This window comes from Rosa chinensis, chromosome 1 (genome assembly GCF_002994745.2).
Source record: "Rosa chinensis cultivar Old Blush chromosome 1, RchiOBHm-V2, whole genome shotgun sequence".
Lineage (NCBI taxonomy): Eukaryota > Viridiplantae > Streptophyta > Magnoliopsida > Rosales > Rosaceae > Rosa > Rosa chinensis.
The window spans coordinates 56,928,262-56,946,543 of NC_037088.1; the positions used below are offsets into that span (position 1 = coordinate 56,928,262).

Consider the following 18,282-nt stretch of genomic DNA (forward strand, 5'->3'; position numbering starts at 1 on the left):
TGTTAAGATCAGAGAGAAGACTCTAATTCTATTTTTTTTATAAATAATTCTATTTTAACGTAACGCAATTAAAAAAAAAGCGATGAAAACAAGTGATCACTCATTGTTTAATTTGACATTATTTTTCATTAAATCCTCAAGTAGTCTCAACTCAGAGAATGTTCAGTGCACCAACGTGCACTTACATCAACATAAATGGATGGTGGGATAATATCAAATATATATTTTAATTATATTAAAAAAATATTTATAAATATCAAGATCTGCTAAAGAATTTTCATCTCAACTTAGCTATCATTATTTTTGACCCATGATAATGTTGAAAGAATTGAACAGATTACAAAAGACAAAAGTAAATCCAACAAAGCCCATATTTATTGAATCCAACCATTAAATCCAATGACTGTTAGACGGCATAAGAAAAGACATGCAACCCGACCCGACCCGACCCAGTTGCTACAGACGGGATCTTGTACTGTCATGGTTTCGGATTTCCTCCAAAACCTCCGACATCAAGTCAACGCGAATCTGAGCGTACACGTGTCCCTTCCATTTCCTCCTAACCAACTCCTCCCCCAATCTAACCGCCGCCTCAACGGTCTCCTCCGCGCCATTAACCGCCGAGTCAACAATCCCCTTCTCCACGGCCGCCGCCGCCGTCATCTTATCCGCTCTGAGCATCAAATCGCGCCGCGCCGCCGCCGATCCGACCTTGTTTTTAATCAGCGCTTGAAACCAAGCCGGAATCACCAGCGCGATGTCCATCTCGCTCATATAGACGAACCCCCTGTCCTTCCTCATCAGAACGTAGTCGTGGCACCGCGCAAGGATGAATCCGGCGGCTGAGGCGTGGCCGGTGACGGCGGCGATGGTCGGCAACGGGAGGGAGATGAAGTCGGCCACTACCGACCGGAGCTTCGAGTTCATGAGCTCGCTTCGGGCTTTGTCCGACCCGGCCCAGTCCAGATCGTAGCCGTTGGAGAAGAATTTGCCGTGTGCGGTGGTGATCAGGGCTACGGAGGATGACGTGGCGGCGGCTCGGACTGTGTTTAAAGCGGATTGGATTGCGTCCAGTAGAGTTGGGTTGAGCCTATGCTCACCCGGGCCAGTTAGGGTGAGGATGAAGACCTCGCCTTTCTTGTCCAACGTGCACATTTTCTTAGTCTCACACTTTTCACAATGCATTGGAATTTCGTTATCATCGATGATATATATATATAGGTGTGGCTTGAGAGCCATCTCAATTGACCAGGTGTGAAGTTACGAGTCAAATGAAGCTACGTTTGAGAGTGACATAACACTATCATATACTCATATAGATGAAATTGAGGATTGCATAGATTCATAATATAACCAATGTAACAGTACTCGACGAGCAGATCCTACAGACTGAAACCCTACCCTAATCCATTAGGTGGTGAACTACTCAATACCTACGCACGCCGCGATCATACATCAAGGCGGAAGGGCACTCATAAGCTTGGTGACCCCTTCCGCCGCAGTTGTTGCAGATGACAATGGACACACACTCGCGGCTGACGTGCCCTGGCAGGCTGCAGTTACGGCAGATAATGTCGCGGAAAGGGCCTCCTCCTCCTCCTCCTCCCATGTTTGATCCTGACTTGGGGCAGTGACGGGCCACGTGGCCTGATATGTTACAGATGTTGCAGATGGGTTCGTTGGGGCAGTCGCGGGCGAGGTGGCCTGGCTTGCGGCAGTTGTTGCATGCCTTCTCGTTGGTGCAAGTGACTGCAATGTGACCTGGCTTGTAGCAGTTGTTGCATAGCCTCGCATCATGGGATGGAAGAGATGGGCTTGAGCAATCACGAGCAAGGTGACCCATCTTGCCGCACATATGGCAGACTGGATCGTTGGGGCATTGGCTTGCAAGATGTCCAGGCTCCTTGCAGTTCCAACAAGTAGCGGTTGAGTTGCATTCAGCAGCAATGTGGCTGATACAAGAATACAGTAATAGTATCAAAAACACTTTCACAAAAGGAGATTTATCACTAAGTGGTTACCAGGCTGTGCAGTCCTACATACAACAAGTTTTCAATATTCTAAACCTTCTATGTGAAATGAATGGTTCAGCAGAAGTTAACTCACCCAGGAAGTCCACAGTTGTTGCAGACAGTCATATTCGGGCAATCCCTGGCAAAATGCCCTGGTCGTTTACATTTGTTGCAAAGAAAATCATTCCTGCCAAATAACAGAACAATCAAAATCATGACATTAGAGCTATCAATAAGTAGTATACTATGTCCAGTTATAATATGATCTCCAACATCAGGAAATTAAAAAAAATTGGGACCGATGAGCTTTCTGAGTTTTTCTACATGCATTACAATTAAAGTTCCTAACTTTCAAAAGTTCTGTTTTCTTGTTATTCCTTCCTAACTTTCCAAAGAAGACTTCATTAACACAAGCATCAAGGGGAGAAAAGCCATATAATTCAATAGGTTATCAAAGCATTACAAGCAACTGTAACTCAAAAGGAGATAAAGCTACCGCAGGAGTTGAAGTTATTGCAAAAATTATAATATTTAATTCACATCCTGTCTCCTACACTTAGAAGTCTATCACATTGTGATGGCCCTCTAGTTCTCTTTCTGGTATAGCAGTCATCTACCTCAGTAACAATATAGACATATTAATTCTTGAGTCAATTTTCTGCATGTAAAATCATATGGTCCCTATATCCTCTAAAACCTCACCAAAGCTTATACCAACAAAAGGAATGACTACAGAATATTACATAAAGCTGTTCTGTGAGTATTATAAGAGCATTCAGAAAAACACATTCAAAAAGTAATCACACTAAACAGAAGTTATTCAAAAGCAATGTGTTAGAATACCTATTAACACGGCGCTCCCTGGGATATGGGGCATCACGGTAAGATGCACGTTCACTGCTGCGAAACCTCCTGGCTCGTGAGGGGCTTTGGCTCATCTTCGCAAGCACCAAGTAAAACCTTCAAGGAAATATCTGCAACACTGCTTTACGTAAAGTACATATATCCAGAACAAGAACCGGCTTTAAAAAGCAGCGATCTCCCACCAATCGAATCTCCAAGCTGCCCAACACAACCACAAAAACCGAAATGTAACAAACATATTGTTCAATCAACCTACCAAGCACTAGTTTCCAAATGGAAGAAAGAGAATACAAGAAGATAGCAGAACAACATTACATGTGCTAGCAGAACATAAAACAAACAAAAACAACCCACAACACATCAATTTTACCCATTTCATCACTAAAACAAGAAAAAGTAAAGTCATTACCACTCTGATTCTTCGCTAATGAATTTTACGGATTTCAGAATCACACAAACATAACATATGAAACTTAAAAGACTCAAAATTGATATACTTTTCTCAGTGTTCATGTCATGGAGGCAGTAAAGGTGCATACTTTAGCCCACGAATCTCACTCTTCAACCTCCATTTTCACAATGTATCTAAAAATTCAGCTTTTATAAACACCCACATCTTCCAAATCTCCACCCATCAAAAAAATTTGCAACTTTGAACATAAAATCTTGATGACAGAGAAGGAGAAAGAATTCGAGTTCTAAACATACAGAGCCAAATATACATATTAAGAAAAACAGAGATACAATTAAGGGAGGAGTTCTTACCTAGGTGGTCATATCATGTCAGAGAGAAAACGCTGAGATGCAAAATGAAGAAGAAGAAGAAGAAGAGGAAGAGGATGAGTGGGAAACCCTCAATTAAAATGATTTGGGGATTTGCAGCGGAGAGTTTTATATTTCCTCCATGTAACGCGTAACTGCAAAAGCGATTTGCATTTACATGCAAAACGACAACGTTGAGACATGTGGCTTTTGGATCCAAAACGACAACGTTTAGATATCTGGCTTCATCTATATACGGTGTTATTGGACACGAAGTATTTGCAACACGGTAAAATGTTAGTATTGTTTTCTTTGACGAACTAAATGTTAGTTTTAAATTCTTAAAAATAAAAAAATTGCAAGTTTTGTTAGTGATATAATGATTCACAATATGATGAGGTGCGAAGTTATATGAACATTCTATTTAAAAATTATGTCTTTCTATCTCATTTGTTGTTAATTTTCTAAATATTCAATCTCAAGAGGGTTGCGTTATTTACATAACTTATAAACATTTTCTTTTAAAAAAAAAACCTATAAACATTTGAAATTCAAACATTTTGTTGTTAATTCCATCAATTCGATCTCATTAGTGTACATCATCTACATAATTAACCAATAAACATTCGAATAGAAATACTCATAAACACTATTGCTGGCTTATTCCTACGAGGGACCGATTGCGACCGGTGTAGGTTTACATCCTCATTTGAAATAAAAACACTCATAAACACTGTAGTTGACTAGTTCCTCCGATCGTAGTTGATAAAGCACCGCTGCTGCTCGTTCAAAAGCACCAAATCCTCTGAAAAGACTTCGGGAGGAGAAAGTCGACATCAACGTAGGGATCTGTTGTTGATGTGTCATCGAAAAACAACAAGGCCAAAGTAGGAGATCAGATCCAACGTAAAGTCCTCTTAAGACTCCATTGTATTCACACACGTACTGGTACAATCTAATTATGACGACGTTCACGATCGATGAAGGAATGGATTAGTTATACGGAAGTTCGACCAGCTTCATATTCTGAATCTGTGTAATTTTTTTTAAAAAAAAATTAAAGTTTCGAACTGCAAAATTCCAGCTCATAACAAAATATTGTCTTGCTCAAAATACCTATAAAATAACACCAAGACCTAAGATAAAAGGAACAAAATCAACGGTAGCGACGATGGGAGAGGGTGTTGTTTCTCTTCCAGCTAGGTTGACCTGCAGCGAGAAGGACGATTCTTGTGGTAAATGTGACCCTATCCACGCAGTCCACTGTATTTCTTCCCAGCAGAAGTGAGGCCACGAAGCTCTCTGTGCTTGTGAACAGGATCGACGATCCAATTGATTCTTGGGTCTTTCTTGATACTGTGTGAGCAACATGAACAAGAATAACCTCAGAGTACATGTAGGTTGAATCCTCATTGAGAACCCTAAGGCCACCCAACTTACGACCAGCGCGCTCTTCTTGCTGCGTTAGTTGTGTAACTCCCTGGTTGGTGCGCTTCTCATACACAATACCCTTGGCAACAGGCCTCTTGCGACCACCACGCCTCACACGGACACGGTAGATAACATATCCCTGCTTGGCCTTGTAGGGGCGAGTCCTTGTGACTCGGACAATCGAAGGATGCTGACAGCAGCGAACCCTCTGGACGAACCCCATCACATCAGATTGCTTCTTCCGCCTTAGTTCGGGGACGTACTTGTAAGCTCCCATTGTTGCAGAAATGAGATGCTTCTTTCACCGTAGCATTTTCGCCTTGAGAAAATTATGAGAGGACTATCATTATATCTGCCATATAGAGAGGGTTAATGAGAGGAGAGCTGGATTGGAGAAGGCCGGGAGAAGATGAGGGGTTAGGGTTTAACGATCGACTACATGCACCAGTCCGATCGATGGGAATTTATATAAGGTCGGAGTTGGGTTTACAACTATCGGGCTAAAGAAGAATGGTTATGGGATTTACACAAGTGTAACTTGATAATCTCTAGTTTAAATGATATGAATCCCGAACTTAATGGGATAATGATGATCTTTATGAGACCTAGCTATTTGGATATTGGAAAGAATCGGTGACATTTTCCACTTAGCAAATGTCACCTGCTTAAAGAATTTGAAATTTGAAAGATGAGAATCCATTATTATTTACGAAATCCTTGATTGGTTAAAATGATATCAATCACTAATGTTTGGGTGTTTATGAGATCTATATACGTACGGGGTCTTTATGAAATAGTTTAAGAGATTTTTTTTTTTAAATAGTGGGATATGCACAATCGTTAAGGATCAATTTAGATTGTTGAGATATTGAGACATGTCAGGCATTAATTTTTTTTTTTTTTAATTTCTTGAAAGTTTAACCAATAGAGACCTGTACGTACAATCCATTAGTGCATATTTCCTTTAGTACATATGGTGTGGTTAGCCATAACTGGTTTTTTTTAGTTATTTTCTCAACCAAAAAAAATCAAAACAAAAAAAAGAATCTTTTTTACTTTTATACTCTTCAAACATTAAATAAATTTATTTATTTAAAATTTTATTTTTTATCGATGACAATTAAAAATTTATATTTTATCTTTAAAAACAAACTACCAATTTCTGGACGAGTAACTATCGGCCCATTTTCCTACATCCATAAGTTGTGAGCAGTTTCTAATAGTGATATATAGATAGTATTGTAAGTATGTCAAACCTTTTTGGATGAGTTATTAGTTTGTGAATAATGATCGTTATCATCATCTACTCATCAAGCATTATAACGTTATGAAGTTTAACAAAATTTCACCGTATCGTGTCGCAAGAGACAAAAAAAACAAAAGATTTTATATCCAAACACATGTGAGTTGAACGAATTAGAAAATTTTCACTTGCTTGAAATTGGATGTCAAGAGTACCCCGAGCCCACCGAATATTTTGTATCCGAAAGATCAAACAACGACCTAAGAACTTTCAAAACCGAAAATATCATAAGGCATTGATTACAAAACGTCCTAAAAATCATCATTTACAAGTCCTCATAATAAAATGGAACCCTAAACCCTAATGTCCAGTATAGATAGTTTTGTAAGTATGTCAAACCTTAAGGGGTGAATTATTAGTTAGTGAATATCGAGCGTTATCATCATCTAGCATTATCACGTTATGAAGTTTAATAAAATTGCTATACTGGAACGTTCATAAATTTTACTATATGGTGTTGCAAGAGACAAAAAAAAAAAAACAAAGATTATATCCAAACACATCCGAACTCGACGAATTAGAGAATTTTCACTTATGATAAAATTCTAAACTGATCTCAAACGACGTGTTTCACTTATGTATGAGAAAAGTTGACATAAACAATTTGCTGTTGATGTGTTGTAAAAAAAAAATGAAACTAGCCAGCCAATTTCAAGTTGACTACGTCTGTTGCAGCTCCAGTTGTGGCACGTAGATGCATGTGAACAAGTCGATCCGAACAAATATACGTTTCGTTTGGAATTCTAGTGCTGTCTTTGAAAAAAAAGTCAATACCAAAGAAGAGGACAAGTAAATCAAAGTCTAATTGGACAAGCAACCCAGACAGCGGATCGTATATATATCCTTCGGATGAGGAGGAGAGTTTACGACAGGGAAATCGTGCGGTTATCACAACGATGCGTTCTCATGTTTATGAGGGAGACTTTGGCTGGGAATTCCGGAAAGATTTCCCAAAGTTTCACGAGAGAGCCCCGGAACGGCAGCCGAAGTAGTTGAGGTTGGCACTTGGCACTGAGAAAGGAGGAAAACGAAAGCTCCAGCAAGTAGACTCCTCCATTGCTGAGAAAAAGAAGAAGACAATCAAAGCTGTTCAAGGGAGCACTTCAGCTGATGTAGTCACAGTTGCTTCTTGAAAGGGAAAACGAACACTCGAGCAATTAGACTCTTCCATTGCTGTAGAGGAAGAAAAAGACAATCAAATTTGTTTCAAGAGAGCACTTCTGAGAGAAGGTTAAATTAATAGAAATCCTAAACCATAAACAAAAAGGGATTCATCTTACCACGTTATTGGCAACCTTGCACAAAGTTGACGTCAGCATTAACAGGTTGGGTAAATTATACAGAGAGATGACTGTTGAATAATGTTCGACGATCGACATTCACTTTGGTTTTCACTATCACTGTATCTGCCTCCATGAGAGGTTCAGGAATGAAGAGCTAGATTAGAGAAACTAGGGTTTATGAGTGGTTAGGGTTCACGAGGACGCGCACTGCTTTAATCGCTGGGGTTATATAAGTTAAGAGTTGGGTTACAACTATTTGAACAGAATTACGCCCGTGGAAATGCTTGATAGTCTAGATTAAATGATATCAATCCCTAACTTAATGGGATTAACTGATCTTTACCTAGCTAGCTATTACGAAAACGGTGACATTTTTCCCTCGTACGTATTAGATTAAAGGGTTTTTGTCTATTTACACCATTTTTAGAGATTTTTTTCTTACTTATCCCATTAAAAGTTTTTTTAATTCCCTCTTACCCAAAACTCTCTAAGTAGGTCTTCCCTAATACCCCATTAAGATTTTTTTTTTGTTTTTTTAATTTTTTTTAATACTATTTTACCCTCACCCCTTTGTTACTTAGAGAGAGAGAGAGAGAGAAAAAAAAAATGGAAGAGAGAGAAACCATGGGAGACTTCGCCGGAGCCCGGTCACCGGCCTCCGGAATCCGGTCAACTTTCGTAGGAATCTGGTCAACTGCTACTGCCAACCGAAATTTGCTGAAAATCTCACCGGAAAGTTTTTTTGCCCCAATAGTCTATTGCCCCCCAATAGAACTTTCATTTGCAGAATGAAAACTAATTTTTCTAAAATTAGACAGATAAAAATTTGATTAAAGAAAAAAAATGAAGAGATTACATCAATTTAAAACATCTATTGGCCCCAATAAAGCCCTTTTTTTTTCTTTCTTTCTAGGCTTCTGCCATATTTTACCACCAAAAGAAAAAAAAAAACTGATTTGGGTCAAGCACTAACAGACCCGACCCAATCAAGGACCTGGTCGGAGTATCTGCAAGTATAGCGGTGGAGAGAGGCCGAAAAGCTCTTATCCATCTCTTCTTTGGAATCGGAACCGGAAGCCAATGGGCAAGCTCTCCAAGGCCGGGAAGAAGATACGACGCCAAGCTTTGCCAGCTTCTCTATGGCCAAGTGCTTATCGTCGCAGCCGATAACATCGATCTGGTCGAGATCGAGGCCGGGGAAGAGGAAGACTGTGGGGCGCTCGGAGTCGTCGACAGAGCCCTGCCGCCGTTCTGCAAATCATCTGGTCTGAATTGGACGGCGTGGTTCCTCAGAAAGTGATTCGCAGAGAGACGATCACCGCCACGGCGAAGACCAGCCACACCTTCGTCTCAAACAACATCTTCGACCTTCGTCTTCTTCTTCAACAGCACCGGCGAGCTCATAACAGTCTGCCATGGCGTCTTTTAGGTTTGTAATGATACCATTGTGGTTTTGCCGGAGCTCCGGCGTTGATATCTCGGTTAGAGAGAGGGAGGAGAGAGAGAGAGAGAGAGAGAGAGAGAGAGAGAGAGAGAGAGAGAGAGAGAGAGAGAGAGAGAGAGAGAGAGAGAGAGAGAGAGAGAGAGAGAGAGAGAGAGAGAGAGAGTGGAGAGAGAGTGCTAATGTTGTAGTTTGATAATTAAGCTTAGGGCAAAATGGTCTTTTCTTATTAAATTGTGTTGGTGGGAATAAATTTTTTTTGATGGGGTAAGTGGGATAATTTTTTTTTATTTTGGTGTTTTAGGTCAAGAACTCTAGATTAAAAAGATCTGAAATTTGAAAGATGAGAATAACAATGGGATTTACGAAATCCTTGATTGGTTAAGATGATATCAATCACCAACTTATTGATATGGATAATTACGATTCTATGACATCTATTTAGAAAACTATTCGGGTATCTTCATGAGATAAGGTTAAAAGATTTAAATTTGAAAAGTAAGAATAAAAAGTGGGATTTCCACAATCCTTCATAGGTCTATCTGTCGTGTATATCAAAATCTCTTTTTATTTAATTTTTTTTTTCTCTGGCAAGTCAAACCTTGCGGGATGAGTTATTACTTTGTGATTAACTACAAAAATATCGTTATCATCATCGCATTATCACGTTACATATATAACTTTCTTTATAAGAATCATCGATCTTAAATATGATTTCTTGTTTAGTCATTGTGTCTGGGCCTATGAGTTTTATTGTTAATGCCACAAGTTCATAGGATGATAGAGTTTCTTCTGTAAGGTAACTGATTGAGGTAGCTCAATTTGGTTTTCAAGCATGACTACCTCTTGTGGCCCGATCGTAATAATGATGTGCATGGCGTTAGGGCACGCACAAAACTTCCGGTAATTTACAAGTTTAAAGATGACATGAATATGAACATCGCTTCACAAGTCCAACACATCAATTCATCAAATAACATGACAAGGTCCGTTACAAAAGCTGTGTGAAAATTCTTCAAAGAAAACCTATTCTAGCATCTAATTAAAACGTATATAAACTTTGAATCCTTGACGAGGGTAACCAACACAAAACCAACGAGTGAAATGCTACTAGCAGCTTCATAGCTCGTACTCTTGTATATTGAGTCGATCGGATGTGTGTATATAGTCCTTTCGATCGAAACTCTCTAAATCAAGTTTCTGAATTAGATTGTGTTTGCGGATGACTGTAACTGGAATTTCCTGCGGTCGATCAAGGGCCAAATTACCGGGTTCAAAATTGCTCATACCTCCTTAATACCTGTATTGTTTAGATGGCAGAGTAAGTTTTCTTCTATGATCGATAAATGGGACTGCTGAGCGCTACAAGAAAATTAAAAACAAACTAATTACATAGTAGATGGCCAAATTTTGTCTTTATGATTTGCCAAATTTTGTCTTTAGGATTAGACGAGGCCAGCTGATTTGGGCACTGATGTAATGCTGCCATGTATTTGTTTACACAGAGAGATGACTGTATCCTCCATTGATACTGAATCCGTCATATGCACAATAGTTGATTGTCCATGATTGATTGTGTTTCGCTCACTCTTTTTCTATACGATCTTTGTCCATATCTCTGGCTTCTATCACGATGGATTATTAGCATATCGAGCTGCAACACTCTTATTGTTCCTAATTTCACTCATCTAGTCATTATAACGATTCTCGATATGAAACGTGAATGCAACCTTCACTTGTTCCTCAGGGCATGTGAATTTGAAATTGAAATCTTCCACCGTTTATACAGCTCATTCAAGCGATCGGCCAGATATTGTGTCCATGCATGTTATGAATGAACCCTTGAGCTGATCTGACCTGAAGAAGGGATAAATTCGGTGGTTATGATCCTAGACATTGATTACAATAAAATTAAACAATACACAACAGAAAATAAAAAATAAATTGAATCAATCAGTATATAATGCCATATAAGTAAGTGTGTGTATGTGTGTCAGTAATTAAAAAAAAATGGATTTACTGATCATTTGCTTCTGTACATGTACCATGACTGATGTACCAAAAGATAAATTCAAACACTCAGATTTAATAAAAGTTCACAGATCAGAAACAATTGTTAACTGATTGTTATATGCAAGTATGCAACACTATCTAGTACTTAGAAACATGAAAGCATGTTCCATTAATTCATGATATAGCCATCATCCATAGAAAGCTCATTCGAAATCACAATGAGTTGCTGACTAACCAATGTGGAGATAACAGTAGAAATGCAAGACCATATATGTACTGCATCAATATAATATTACTACAAATTCCAATGTCCAGCTACACAAAATTGGAGAACAACAATTGACCCTTAAAAAAAGAAGAAGCTATTTATAAGGGTTGGGTCACTTGCACCGTCGGTGCATATAATAATTTCCAATTTTACTAATCTAAACACTTTATCTCAGAGGATGAAACAAGAGATAACGCAAATTCAAACGAATCTGAAGTGACAAGTACTCTAGAAATGAAACTTAAAATGTAAAGATAACCACTCCAAGCCAATCATTTGTAAAACTGAAATGCAAATGCTATTTTAGGCTGAAGCTCCAGTCTTACAGCCATAATAACTGTGTCCGAGGCCAATTAATATTGTCTCATGGTCACATGCAATTGACTATGTTTATGTAAGAGTGTTCTTGTTTTTCAGGAGAAAGCATTTCTATCCTATAAATAAAAAAATAAAAAATGAAACTCTTGAAGAGCAAGCATACCTGTACAACTTTTAAAGGAACGTTGTCTATTAACATAAACTAAAAAGCATAGTCTTCAATCAACATCCAAACATAGTTCATGAACAAAACAAAATAAAAGCAACCAAAATAAAGAAACGGGAAAATATTTTTTGAGAACATCAACTTCCATACAAACTCAAACAATTATCAAATATGAGTAATCGCCGGTGATAAATATACCTCTTTCGATAAATTTCCGAATTCATGCCATGCCCTTTGTCACCTTTAGCTGGACCTCTACCATTCCTTTTGAGAGCCCCAGAACCCATCCCTTCTACTTCTTCGTTGATCAAGGTCAAAATTGCTCTTACCTCCTTACCTGTGTTGTTTAGATGACAGAATAAGTTTTCTAGTAATCTCCTCGTGTATCTCTGCCTAACGGTACACAAGGCCAGCAGATTTCGGATGGAGCAGCTGTTAGTAGGAAAGCCAATACCTCATCGGGGGGTGGAGGTTTGATAATGAATCTAGTGATGATAACTCAGATTATAACAATGAAACAAAAGGTTGGGTGAAGAAATTCTTTGAAGATTTTGACCGTTAGATTGCAAAAGATATTAGGGAATGTATAAATGCTAGCGGTCAGTGTCGTGTACAAAACCCTAGACTCGCTGATTAGACATGCTGAAAGTACTAGACGGCGACATAAGTTGCATCAAAAATTTGCAAGCGGATTGGATTCTAGGGTGAAGAACATCGAATTACAGCGCACTCGCGATTCCGAACACCGAATTACAGCGCATCAGAGAGATGTAGTGCCGCCATGTATTTGTTTACACAAAGAGATGACCGTTGATTATTGTGAATAATCACATCACAGTAATCATCAGTATCACTTGTATCTGCCTCCATGACAGAGGACTACGGCGGAGAAATTATGAGTATATATGTACTCTCAGATCGATGGCGGGGACTTTATAAGCAGCTGAGGTTTGTTAGGGTTGGGGTTAGTATCTGGATATAGACTTGGGTTCAAAAACCAATGATGCTTCATTCAAGAAGACAATTTACTGATTTAGACACAAACATTCAAGTACACCTATGAATGTTCTTGGTTTGGGTTTTGCCATCAGAACCGGCATCCAGACATTTATATGTGCACAAGTCGGTCTCATTTTCTGATAACCGTCTTTTCTGAATATGACCATCATCACTATGTGGAATAGCCAGATCACGCGATATCTCTCTTCAACCAACATCAGCGTGCCTGGCCATCGATGTAAGAAATGTGACTATCTTTCAGTTGGAAGTGAATCAAAGTTCGAAGTTTATAACCAACGTTGTAAATTAATTTCTTACTAACCACATCCGGATACTGAAGTGTAAGCGCTTGAAGATGAAAATACAACATACACAGTGTTCCAAACTTACAAGAAAACATAAGTTACAAATCCAGGATGTCAATTCTTGCAGAAAACATCATACATGCCCATTGGATAAGAAGATGAAAATAAAACATACATATGTTCCAAACACACAAAACTTGCATATTCAAGCGACAAGACTCGCGGCGTAAGATAAACATAGTTCTGTAGAGTCCCACAGATGTGTCTCAGCACAAAACCATGGACTTCCTCCTGCTTAATTAGCCAGTACACTCTATCATGCCATTAGTGCTGATAACTATAATTATTTTGATAGAGAATTGCAGTAAGCCAAACTTACTGGATGGCAAAACTGCAAATCATCAAAAGAGTAGCAGAAGTAACAGCTCACCATCCCATCAAAGTTCTTCTAACTCTTTGTACAATCTTATTTCTAGCTTCTCTGTTCCCCAAAGGAAATTCTCGACTATCATCCAAAAGAAATCTATAGACTTCCCACTGGCAATCTTCAGTCTCATGCCTTACAATTTCAGCCTACACATCAACAACGAAAACTATGAGAATCTTTTAACTCAAGAGAAAAATATATAAAAATTAATACCAGTACAAATTCTTACCAAGAAAATAGATATTCCCAACTTTTTCAGTGCAAGAGTAACATCATAAAAGACGAGGGGCCGTCCTTTTCCAGATAACTCAACTGGATTAGCGACTAGGAGTTCAGTATCCGGACCCTTGTTGGCAATGATCACTCTCAGCGGGTGAAGCATCTCCTCCTTCAACCGAGAACACAATGCAACCTGTCTTTCAGGATCTACAATCTTTTTCCCATCTGTGTGCTGAATAAACAGTTCCAAATTTCGGATGCCTTTGACAGTAGAAGAGAATCTAGCATAGGCAATCTATATGAAAACAGCAGAGACTCACATCAGTAGATTTCTAATTTCAAATGTGATTAAAAGTTTAGCCTAGCAAACAGAACATAAAAGCAACAGTAAATAGGTTTAGTACTGAGTGCTGAAGAGGAAAAACTGAAGACACTCTTTTATCAGATTCTGACTAGTGCAAGGACCTCATTTTAGGAAAAATGGTACATTGCAATGATAGCATAGTTAACTCTAAAGTAGTCAGTCTGAATCTTTCCCGGTATATTGAGGCAAAAAAAATTATCAGAGAACAGGCTTACAAAACAAGTACCTGAATTTTGCAATCCTTGGAAGTCCTTAATACGTCATAAAAGAGGCCCTTTTGATCCACACATTGTATTTGCAGCAACGTATGAACAGGGCTCAGTGTATTATCCAACGTAATACTTGTGTTTTTCACTGTTGCCAAACTTGGGCTGAGAGCTTTCGGACAAGCTTTGTCATCTGTTAGCCGATAGCTAAATAATTCTTCGGCAATTGCTGATGGAAGAGAATAATTTCCCTGCAAACTTTCATATTCAGGCCCTGCCAACTGAACCTCACAGGTGATACAGTACTCTCCTAGGGCAGCCATCAGATGCTCACATATGTCATCTCTCCTCTTTTTCGTGTGTAGCAAATCTCTGAAATTATATGTTACTAGGGTGTTAAACACTGTTCTGATGTATAACCAATAGTCAGGAAGAATACTATTTCATCGCATCATGATTGCATAATTTCAAAAACTAGTCTTTTATCAATTTCAATCAGGGCAATAAATCCTTACTGAGAATACAATTCTAGTTGACATAATTTGTCCCAAAATTTAACATGTGCACAAAACAAATGTCAATCCAGATAACTATCCACCAGGCAACATGCATAATCAGGCATTTCCAAGAAAGCGACTAGGGCCAAATCAAAATTAAAACATGATTAGACAACTCTTCTGCTTATTTGCCGACCTAATTCATTGTATCATGCTAATGGAAATACGTAAGTAACTCCAAAAGGTCACATCAGACAAGAACACCACAACCTGGCATCTAAATTCAATGTATTACGACATACTAACAATCCCAAAAACTACTCAACCACAAATTATATTTGTACTAATGGCCAAGAGTTCCTGATTATGCAAATTCATACACGGAGAACAACAAAATGATAATAGCCGATAACACCAATACGCAAATTTCCGAAGGATCAATCCTTGCACGCAAACACTTACAAGCAATCCGTGATGAAGAACAGGTCCAAAACCCTCCCATCCGGAGTTGGCATCACTTTCACTCTCTGAATCAGCATCTCAAGCTCACACAGCACCTTAGTAACATCTACACACAAAAAAAATCAACACCACCTTTCTTCATTACTCAAAAACCAATCAAACCAAAACCCCAAGAAAACAAAACCGACAACTACTCTCACCATGCAGTGAGCCTCTCTGGTCAAAGCACCAAAACTTCAAGAGGTAAACCGGCGACGGCGAGGGAGCACTGGACTGAATATTGAGGTAAACCTTGTAGAAACACGAAGACGGACAAGCAGAGAGCAGCCGCTCCTTCAACCTCTCCCAATCGACCTTCATTGAGCTCTGATTCGCCACCACCCACAACACTATGTAGCACCACTTCTTGTCCGTCGTGAAATCTACACCCCCAAATCCCCAATCAAAAACCACACGATCTCATAACACGAAAGAAGCTACAATTTCCATAGATTTATACTACCTCCTTTGGTAATGCAAAGCCCGAATTGAAGCACGGTTCTGCAGAGGTCGCAGCCGAGGCCGGGCTTGTCGGGACAATTGATCGTCACGACGGTCGGCTCGCCGGGATTCTTCCCCTGCTGGACTATAACGACGTCGTCGCAGGAAATGCCCATGGTATTACGAAATTGCCACTGGGAATCGGTTGGCTCTCTCACAAGAGCGATAAAGCAAAACCGACTGTGGCATTTAGAGAGAGAGGAAAACCAAGCCGCCTTTAAGCTTTTTGTCTAATGACAGCGACCCGTGATGATTATTTGCCACGTCAGATCATTCAGCGGTCCTCAGGAGCTGGAGGGCCCCACAGGTTTTTTTTTTTATTACTAAGTTCATCATCCATTGTATAAATTATTTTAATTAGAAAAAAACAAAAACAGAAAGGAAAAAAAAAAACAAAACGCGATTGAAATGGACGTGAGAGCAACCGGGGGACAAAAAACTTGAAGGAAAGTGACAACTTCATTGGATCGGTGAATATTACAAAAAAGATTCCAAGATTCTATTTTGGTGAATTTACAAGATTAACCCCCGAAGCCGTAGAGGGTTCGGCCCTGGCGCTTGAGGGCGTAGACGACGTCCATGGCGGTGACGGTCTTGCGGCAGGCGTGCTCGGTGTAGGTGACGGCGTCGAGGATGACGTTCTCGAGGAAGATCTTGAGGACGCCGCGTGTCTCCTCGTAGATGAGGCCGCCTCGCGGGCTTGGTGATGCCTTGGATGTTGTCGCGGAGGACCTTACGGTGTCGTTTTGCTCCGCCTTTGCCCAGGCCCTTGCCGCCCTTGCCCCGACCCGACATTTCAAGATCTGAGAAGGTTGAGATTTGAGAAGGTTGTGAAGTGATGATGACTGATGAGAGATGGTGATGGAGGATTTCAAGGGGTTGGATTTATAGGTTTGAATTTGGCGGGTTTTTTTAAATTTGGAGGGGACAAATATTTAATTATGAAAAGAAAAAAATAATTTAGCGAATATTATTATCATTTCAATGAAAAAGAAAAAAAGATCGATTTAAAACGTTAAGATTTAGTATCAAACATTTTTCTAATCAACAATGTATATTTCATGTGTATCCAGTGGAATAAAGCTGGCCCCAATCAAAATTCGATGTGCCTTCTCCCACTGTTTCCTGATGAAAGTGGCAGCCAGTCCTCTCTGCATGCATTCAAACAGTTAAGGACTGCAGAGGGAATGAGCAACCTCCAATTATTGCCTCTCAAAATCTCAAATGGTATACCCTGCGACTTTTACCATTAGTAAAGGTTCAAGACTCTACCTTGAACCATAATATGGAAAACGGAGAGAGAGAAAATGTTGCTCGTAAGAACTTTACTTCACATGATCAAAGATTCATCGCCTTTCAATTCAGGCTTAAACATTGAAATTCATTGTCAAAACAGTGACATTCATCCACAAATTAAAACAAATCACCAGTGATTTCCAGCAAAACTTATCCCACTATTACTTCCACTAGTAACTACGTCACATTTATTAAAAGTCTCCTTTGTTTGCCCGACTGAAACCTCTAGATTGGTGCCATCCATTTGCTAAATCACCTACAATCACAAAAACAGATAATCTATATCAATGCTAAGTAAGATATATATATATATATATATATATATATATATATATATATATATATACTTAGGTGGGCGTTTCCCCACCATAAGGCCACACCCAATCAAAAGAAAGCAAATTTTCAATCTTTTTCAAAACTGTCCCTGCTTCTTAAAGTGCAATACCCAAAACACTCTCCTGCTAGACAGTGATTAGTTATTCCCACCACGTGTCCCGTGTGGGTGGCCTACGCAAGCTTCTCTCAAATATATATATATATATATATATATATGTATGTATAGGGACTGAGGAACTAGTGTCCAATGCTACGCTGATTGATTATCTGCCTAATAAGACATTGGACCTATGCTGGACAATTGGACATTTAAAACTAACAAAATCACAATGATTATAAACAAATCAAAACTCATAAGTTTATCATTATAAATCCTGCCCTCTTGCAACATAATATCACTAACCACATTATAAGGTTCAAAATAGGTCGACAAAAGTTAATGATGAAAATTTTGCATATGACAAATGAACAAATTGTTCTCCATATGGCCCTTCACCGCAACTATATGACTACGCCTCAATATTTCAACCACCGCCTAGTATCTAGCATCTACCACATATCAGAAGATGGAGGTGGGTCAATAAGGGCCTAGCAAACCTATTGCAAATTCAAGCAAAAACCGAACTTGATTCCTTGTTTGTTCTGTCCTGAAAGGCATTAAACTATAATGAAACCTGAGCTAGAAGCAACTGCAAACTGATCTACGCTTCTAAAAAGAACCTCAAATCATTTACATAAATTTGTTTAATGGTGGGGTTTGAAAATTTGGA

At 39.1% G+C, this 18,282-nt stretch overlaps 4 protein-coding genes and 1 pseudogene across 4 annotated transcripts; all 5 read right to left on the minus strand.

The window, feature by feature from the left end:
* Window positions 1-262: 262 nt before the first annotated feature.
* On the minus strand, window positions 263-1,202 carry LOC112195320 (enoyl-CoA delta isomerase 1, peroxisomal). Its single transcript, XM_024335734.2, has one exon. It carries the CDS (start codon window positions 1,183-1,185, stop codon window positions 457-459), a length of 729 nt encoding a protein of 242 aa, XP_024191502.1. The 5' UTR covers window positions 1,186-1,202; the 3' UTR covers window positions 263-456.
* Window positions 1,203-1,290: 88 nt separating this feature from the next.
* Window positions 1,291-3,777, minus strand: LOC112181583 (DNA-binding protein HEXBP). The gene is made up of 4 exons (XM_024319965.2): window positions 3,642-3,777; window positions 2,856-3,074; window positions 2,107-2,199; window positions 1,291-1,952 (listed from the first exon to the last, which is right to left on the minus strand). Exons 2-4 carry the CDS (start codon window positions 2,948-2,950, stop codon window positions 1,427-1,429), a joined length of 714 nt encoding a protein of 237 aa, XP_024175733.1. The 5' UTR covers window positions 2,951-3,074; window positions 3,642-3,777; the 3' UTR covers window positions 1,291-1,426.
* Window positions 3,778-4,641: 864 nt separating this feature from the next.
* LOC112183712 (60S ribosomal protein L15-2-like) lies at window positions 4,642-5,356 on the minus strand. The gene is made up of 2 exons (XM_040512509.1): window positions 4,755-5,356; window positions 4,642-4,670 (listed from the first exon to the last, which is right to left on the minus strand). Exon 1 carries the CDS (start codon window positions 5,344-5,346, stop codon window positions 4,795-4,797), a length of 552 nt encoding a protein of 183 aa, XP_040368443.1. The 5' UTR covers window positions 5,347-5,356; the 3' UTR covers window positions 4,642-4,670; window positions 4,755-4,794.
* A 7,836-nt stretch (window positions 5,357-13,192) lies between these two features.
* On the minus strand, window positions 13,193-16,075 carry LOC112182655 (ACT domain-containing protein ACR9). The gene is made up of 6 exons (XM_024321169.2): window positions 15,843-16,075; window positions 15,541-15,762; window positions 15,341-15,446; window positions 14,402-14,753; window positions 13,822-14,106; window positions 13,193-13,738 (listed from the first exon to the last, which is right to left on the minus strand). Exons 1-6 carry the CDS (start codon window positions 15,994-15,996, stop codon window positions 13,592-13,594), a joined length of 1,266 nt encoding a protein of 421 aa, XP_024176937.1. The 5' UTR covers window positions 15,997-16,075; the 3' UTR covers window positions 13,193-13,591.
* Window positions 16,076-16,320: 245 nt separating this feature from the next.
* Window positions 16,321-16,751, minus strand: LOC112182656 (annotated as a pseudogene).
* Between the last annotated feature and the right edge of the window lie 1,531 nt (window positions 16,752-18,282).